General features: G+C 40.0%; 1 protein-coding gene across 1 annotated transcript in view; it reads left to right on the plus strand.

Annotated features, from left to right (window-relative positions):
- Positions 1–6,232, plus strand: part of smim22 (small integral membrane protein 22) — a 50,856-nt gene extending 44,624 nt beyond the window's left edge. The window contains exon 4 of the mRNA XM_037689319.1: positions 6,212–6,232. Coding sequence (XP_037545247.1) covers positions 6,212–6,232 — 21 coding nt within the window. The remainder of the gene's footprint in view (positions 1–6,211) is intronic.
- Positions 6,233–7,640: the final 1,408 nt, after the last annotated feature.

A 7,640-nucleotide genomic window follows, 5' to 3' on the forward strand; every position in this document is an offset into this window, starting at 1 on the left:
CAAAAAAGTTGGGACACTAAACAAATTGTGAATAAAAACTGAATGCAATGATGTGGAGGTGCCAACATCTAATATTTGATTCAGAATAGAACACAAATCACAGATCAAAAGTTGAAACTGAGAGAATGTATCATTTTAAGGGCAAAAATCTGTTGTCCCAACTTTTTGTTGACGCCATGAAATTTGGAAACGAGTCCATTTTTACCACCCCCTTCTTCTTACGACACTCAACAGACGTCTGGGGACAGAGGAGACCAGTTTCTCCAGTTTAGAAATAGGAATGCTCTCCCATTCATGTCTAATACAGGCCTCTAACTGTCCAATCGTCTTGGGCCTTCTTTGTTGCACCTTCCTCTTTATGATGCGCCAAATTTTCTCTGTAGGTGAAAGATCTGGACTGCAGGCTGGCCATTTCAGTACCCGGATCCTTCTCCTACGTAGCCATGATGTTGTGATTGCTGCAGAATGTGGTCTGGCATTATCATGTTGAAAAATGCAGGGTCTTCCCTGAAAGAGATGACGTCTAGATGTTCTAAAACCTATGAAATAAATTTTTACAGCTGGGCCATTGGAGAGGAGTATAATATATACATAAAATGGGTTTTTATATTATAGATTTTCCAGGGGGTGAACTTATGACACTTTTCAATCCAAATTGATATTAAATTAAAGGGTGGCATGGGTAAATGGAATTGTTGGTTAATTAGGAATGTTTTTATATTAGATCACCAGGGGGAGTTGGGAGGTTCTGTTAGTTACATACAACATGCACGTTACAACACATAAATTGTTTAAATTAGATTTTATTCACACAAACATATTTTTCAGCTGTGACAGGCTAAAAATACTGGCAGCGCTCTGTGCAAATAAAATGGGGAAAAGGAAGGGGGCACAGAGTTTTTTTCTTTTTGACTCCAAGGGCAGGCCTGGTCCATCGTGTCCATCTGAAAAAGGAAGATTCAGGGTCTACACAACTTATTTACATATTAGATAAGAACGCTTTTCTTGCATTAGGACGCCTCTGCAACTATTAAATCATATTTAGAGAAACTGACTTAGACAAATGTTAGAAATGTCCATTATGTATACAACCACACCTGGGAGAGGCTGAATTCCTAGGCAGATGTCCAGATGCTGGGTCAGGTGGCCTGAGGCTGGCAGGTCACATTAGCCGTCAGCTCTGACATCTTATTTGACCTGAGGTGGTCGGGTCGCACGCTGTAGCCTGTAGGCATCTCCCGCCAACATATAAGGAGTAGTTCACATTCAACCAGAGGAAAGTGATTAATTGCTTGCTTATCTGGCGGTATTGGACTGGGAGTTTTTATGCGAGAGAACCCCTTTGGGGACTCTCGCCCAGGGGGAGTTGTTAACATAAGACCAGTCTAAATAGGAAATATCTTTTGATCTGCTCAGAGATGGGATTATAATGAAATTATGACCCGGTTCTGACTGGGTTAAATTGGGCCAGCAAACTCTTAAGAGAGTCTCCCTGATAATTCAATATCTGTCAAGAAATAGTTTAATCAGCTTGCCACATCACTAGAAAGGCTTTGAAGCGCCGTTTCATATTTTTCCTAACACTTCAGTCCACATAAGACCACACTTAGTCCCGCCCCCTCATACACTGACTGGTTGAGCTCCCCCTTCTGTGAAGGGCGAAGTCTAGGGCTCTATAAATTAATGATGACACGAGACATCGGGGCTCTTCTTCCGGGTCTGTGAACGTGACAGACTGAATAGAGTCCAGCACTCTAAATTGTAATCTTTTACTGCCTTTTTCCTAATATAATCGATAAAACTTAATTGACGTTTCCTTGATTTATTGATTAGTATAGTTGCCACTTCTGAGGAGGGTTCGAGCCGGGGGTAGGGACGAGGGCTGGAGGGGGTTTCCGGATCCGGTGGCCTGAAGCCAGCTCACGTCTTTAACAGTTCTCTGCATTAACGGTGCCTTTCCAGACATGCAAGCTGCCCATGCCACAAGCACTCATGCAACCCCATACCATCAGTGATGCAGGCTTCTGAACGGAGCGTTGATAACAACTTGGGCTATCCTTGTCCTCTCTGGTCCAGATGACATGGCGTCCCAGTGCGCCCTCCCCCCCTTCTAGAAAATAAAGAAAAAAATCATAAAAGCTTTATACATAAGCTAAATCTTACTTTAAACACACACAATTACATACCAAAGCAAAAGATAATAGTTTATATTAAATAAATTTAAATTGTCAAAAAATATTAAAATGATAAATTAAAAAAAAATAAAAATGTGTTAGGTGAATCATGTACAACATTCTCTGTATTCAAAAGAAAGTTTAAACAAACTTTATAGATTTTCTAATTGTTTTAAACTGTTCCACAGCTCAACACCCTGATGCATGAATGAAAATTTAGCAACAGTGGTTCTACAGAAGGGGATATGGAAATCATACCTCCTTCTTGTTGAGTATGAATGATGATAAGAATTAAAGAAATTATGAAAATATTTAGGTAAAGAAAATTGATACTTATTCACATCATAGATTATAAGAATTTCTATGTATTCCAACAGGAATCCTGATGTATAAAGTTATAATTTTTTTAAAGAGAGGTGTGGATGGAGCTAAATACGGAGAATTAGTGACAATTCTTACAAAACATTTTTGAAATTTATGGATTGACTGCAAGTAAGGAGAGGTACTTGCCCAAATTAAATTACAGTAAGAAATATAAGGATAAATTAAACTATTGTACAAAGTCAATAAAGTACTTGTTTTTAAATATGGTTTAACCTTTTTTATAATACCCAACGATTTTGAAATCTTCTTATACACCGTTTCACAGTGATTCTTAAAACAAAGTTTCTCATCAATATAGACACCTAAAAACTTTGTTGAAGAAACATGAGAAAGTAAATTGTTATTAATATAAATTTTGTTTTTTTTCTGGATTGTAATTTTTATTCTTATTCTTAAGCTAAAATTAGATTTTTTTTTTTACTTTAAGTGATAGTCTATTTAACTGAAACCACTGAGCAAAGTGAATGAGCCCATAATTTGCCTTATCAATAAGTGAGTCAAAGTTACCATCAGCAACAAAAAGACTAATATTCTGACACCTATCTTATTTGCTGATGATACCAGATGCTTTTGGTAGATCCTTAATTTATATGAGAAACAATAATGGACCCAAAATGGATCCTTGTGGAACTCCACATTTTAGGACATCCCGCTGTGACAATTTAACATTAAAAATTACAATTTGCTCTCTGTTGTGCAAATAATTTTCAGCCCATTTCAGAACCTTATCAAAAATGTCTTGTTATGGTTTTAAAAATAAGATATCAAAAGCTTTTGACACTGTGGATTATGAGAAGTCCAAGAAAATTCCTAGAGCATATTAATTTTTCTCAAAAGCAGTTTAAATCTTTTCTCTAAGATGCAAGAGGGCCATATATGTAGAACAATTATTTCTAAAGCCCTGTATGTAAAGCAAGCTGTAATTAAATTGAAGGTAGTGCACAGGCTGCACTGGTCCAAAGACAAGCTATCCAAGATCAAAGCTGACCTGGACCCCGCATGTAATCATTGTAAACAAACTCAAGCTACACTCCTGCATACATTCTGGACCTGTCCCAAACTGTGGACCTTTTGGCAATCTATTTTTGACACCTTCTCTGTGATATGTGAGAAAACTGTACACCCATCACCATTCATCTCACTATTTGGGGCAGTCCCTGTGGATGCATCCTTCAGCAAGTGTGAAAGGAATAAGATCACTTTTGGCTCTCTTCTGGCCAGGAGACTTATTTTATGCAGATGGAGGGAACCACATTCCCCGGCATATGAACACTGGATAAGAGAAGTTATGTGTCATATTAATTTAAAAAAGATTACATATACCCTGAAAGGTTCTGTTGAGAGCAACAAAGTCCATGCTCAATAATCCAGGTATACAATTCAACATTTTTCAGTCGAGTCATCTGGACATTTTTTTTTTTGTGCTGAAATGTTTCGGTTCTGTTGAGAGGTTTTGGGAAACTTGGCAGCTTCAATGCCTGTCTGATGTGTTTGTGTCTGTGTAGATGATCTGGTGTGGGAGAGGTTTTTTTTTTGTTTTGTTTTTGTTTTTGTGTGTGTGTGTGTGTGTGTGTGTGTGCTGGGAGTAAAGTCCAAAAGGACTTGATAAAATATATATATAGTATTTCAGATCCGGAGTGTGTGTAAACAAGAAGAAAAAACCACTCAACAGGTTAATTTGTAACTTTATTGCACAGAGAAGTCATTTCCACATTTTCTGTTACAGGCAGCCTTTTAAACATTAACACTTACTGGAATGAAACCATTTGTTCACGACTGGATTAATGTTTAGTTCACAAATAATCAAACCAACATGGATGCTTAATAAATACAAATACAAACACAAGCAAAAACAAAAACAAAAAAAACACCAAAAGACAAGACGAATAGCTTATAAAAGAACAAAATCCATGCTCAATAATCCAGGTATACAATCCAACATTTTTCAGTCAGGTCATCTGGACAGCTTATCAAAGAGTTTAACACAAGGATGGTGATACCAATCCACCAAGGGAAAAGACAACAGTGCTGGGTGTTTTCCTGCTGCTGAACCGTGGGATTTGATTTGTCAAACAGCTCCTGTTGGATATTTGATTCAGAGATGGAAGGATGTGAATGCCTCATAACGACCTGCTCATCCAACAGAACCACACACACAGGCCACTTTATTAGGCTGATTCTCTTAAAAACGCAATGCCTTTAGCTGTCTGGATGTGGTGAAGACAACTCGCTGAAGTTCAAACTGGGCACCATAATGGGGAAGAATGCGGTTCTTTGCGCCAAATGGGCTGGTTTCAGTTAGAAACAGACCAATGGATTTGAAATCGTCCATTTCTAAAAACTGTCCACCAGCCATCCCTGTTTCCTAAATCCATTATCAAGTAGGAAAAATATGTTAAGGCAGCAGCTTACTCTAGATATACTGGTTGAGTTTAATTTTTATTATATTTAATCAGTGTTTTACATCTGCCATGGCTGACCTGTTACCTAAAGATTAGCATCGCACAGAGAAAAAAAACTTGTAGTGGTTCACCTCTAGTCTGAAGTATTTCAGAAACTGATGAGCTACTAAGATTTTTACACACAACCATCTCAAGGCTTTAAAAAGATTGTTTTGAAAGACAAAATCTCCAGAGACACACAAGTGTGGATAAGATGATCTTGTTGTACAGGAGGCTGGTCCAAGATGGCAGAAAGGCCACCGTAGCTCCAAGAAGCATCTCCAAACCTACAAGACATCCAACCTGAAGTCGATGGACTCCAGCAGCAGGAGACCCCGCAGGGAGACACTCCTGTCAGCAGAACAGGAATCTGAGGACACAGTCCAGGGAGGGCCACAAACACTGGACAACAGGACCAAAACCTCATCTGGTCCTGGTTCACTGATGTCAACACTCTAGATCTCACAGCAGCTGACAGAAAACACCCATTTATCAATTCTGGCCAATACGTAGTTTTCATTCAGAAACTTAAATCACCACGTATTAGAAGAAAATATACATACAAAGTGTGAGTGGGATCTGGAAGCTGCTGCCCCTTCATCTTCATACCTGGTCATTGTGGGCAGATTAATCGGGTCTACCCAGATCTCACCAATGTGTTAACATGGACCCAAATCTCAGGAATGTTTCCAACACCTTCTTGAATCAGTTCTGGAGGCAAAAGGAGGTCCAACCTGGTACTAACATGGTGGAGCTAAGAAAGAGGCCAACCAGGGTAAAACCAGAGCTCCAGTTTCAGCCAACTGTCCCTCTCCTGGTGATCAGAGCATCATGTGCCTGACTACAGCTGAGGTCACCGTGCAAACCTGAGCCTCTGTATGTGTTTGAAACAGGAGACGTACTTCCCGTTTCCTCCAGTCACAGTAAGGAATGTTTTATGGTGATTCATCCATGGGTGTATAAAAACTGGTCCACTTCTGTCCATTTCTTAAATTGAGCTTCGGTGGATTAAATCATAACCCTGGGGTGAAAGGATGAAAACGATGGGGGTGGAGGTGGACAACAAAATAATGTGTGCAGCCTAGAATACAGTTTTTCAAACTGTGCAGAAAAAAAGCTGCAAAAAAACAAACAAAAAAAAAAAACCTAACAAAAGCAGCTCAAAACATGGCCTTGGTCACCAATTGTCTTGTGATTCTGTGCGTCCGACAGTGGCAGCCCTGTGAGATATGAGCTTCACCTGTAAACCTCCCTGGTGCAGAGCTATGTTCATCACCGAGCTTTCACTTCGTCTTCATACATCTCCCCCTAACAGAGTTGTTATACCGTGATTTGTTGAGCCAGCATGGCTCTACAGGTCATCTGGTGTCAAAGAACATCTAAAGTAGCTTGTTTAAAACATCACGATCCAAAGCTGCAGGAGGCATGAACGAAGTGTCAGGAGGACAGTGAAGACCTGTGCAACCAATGAGCTCAGTCAAAAGGGCTGTGAGTGTTTCCCTGGTGATCGAGTTTCACCCCGAGTGCAAAAAAATAGTGTTCCACATGATGAATGATACGTTTGAACCTGAAAAATACTAAAGTACTTAAAAAAAATAAATCACATTAATTTACGAGAAGTTCAAGTCAGGACTGTGAGATGTCAAGTCAGCTGGTGCAACACAAACATAAAGATGTAGCTCTGACCGCCTCTTCTGGATCATCGTGCAACACTTCAGGCTAATTAACTGCAGCAGAAATACATACAAAAATAAAAGCTTTCCAGGAAATCCCTTAGACTTCAGTGGTTACTTCAGTTTGGACCCATCAGAGGACGGACTGGGTGAGGATCAGAAAGGTCTGTAGCTCCAGAAACTGGAAAAGACAGAAATCTGGAGGGAAAGGAACAAAGTTTAGGTTCATTTATATAGAAACATGCAAACTGTCCAATCACAGCTGGGGTTGTTCAAAGAGCTGTTCACAAGAGGTAAGATCTTATTTAAAACGTTCCCTTCAAGGTGAACTGTGGTGTTCTGACTCCCACCTTGTCCTTGAGCTGCTGACAGAGCTGCAGGGAGATGGTGAAGAAGACCAGCGTGTCGTTGAGCCACGGCACCACACACTCCACTTTGTGAACATGGCTCACCTCAAAGCGATTGTTGTTGAGCTCGCTGTGGACGGAAAAGTTCATAACAAAAAGCAAAGTAGTGAGGCATCACACGCACTTACAGTACTGACTGTAGAAGAACAAGAAGAAGAACAAAAAGAACAAGAAGAAGAAGTGCTATGTGTTGTCATCGTTGTATGTTTCTATACAATGATGAAATTAGTTCTCTGCATTAAACCCATCACACATGAGATACACCCAGGTGGAGCGGGCAGCTATGTCAGCACCCGGGGAACAATTAGGGATTAGGTGTCTTGCTCCAAGACAACACGATATGTGGGCATGGAAGGGAGTTGAACATGCAACTTTCTGGTCCCAAGTCTGCTGCCCTACACCACTGCCCTGAGCTCGTTACTTAACTCAGTCAGCACTCCCACCCCCACCCCACCAATCTCTCCTCTTGATTTGATTGTACTACATTATTCACATTATACTGCAGTATTCACATTGTACATACTGTAGTGAACTCGACCTCCAACCAAAACCTGCCTCTGA

The sequence above is a fragment of the Nematolebias whitei genome, chromosome 15 (genome assembly GCF_014905685.2).
Source record: "Nematolebias whitei isolate Nwh7 chromosome 15, NemWhi1, whole genome shotgun sequence".
NCBI classification, from domain to species: Eukaryota; Metazoa; Chordata; class Actinopteri; order Cyprinodontiformes; family Rivulidae; genus Nematolebias; species Nematolebias whitei.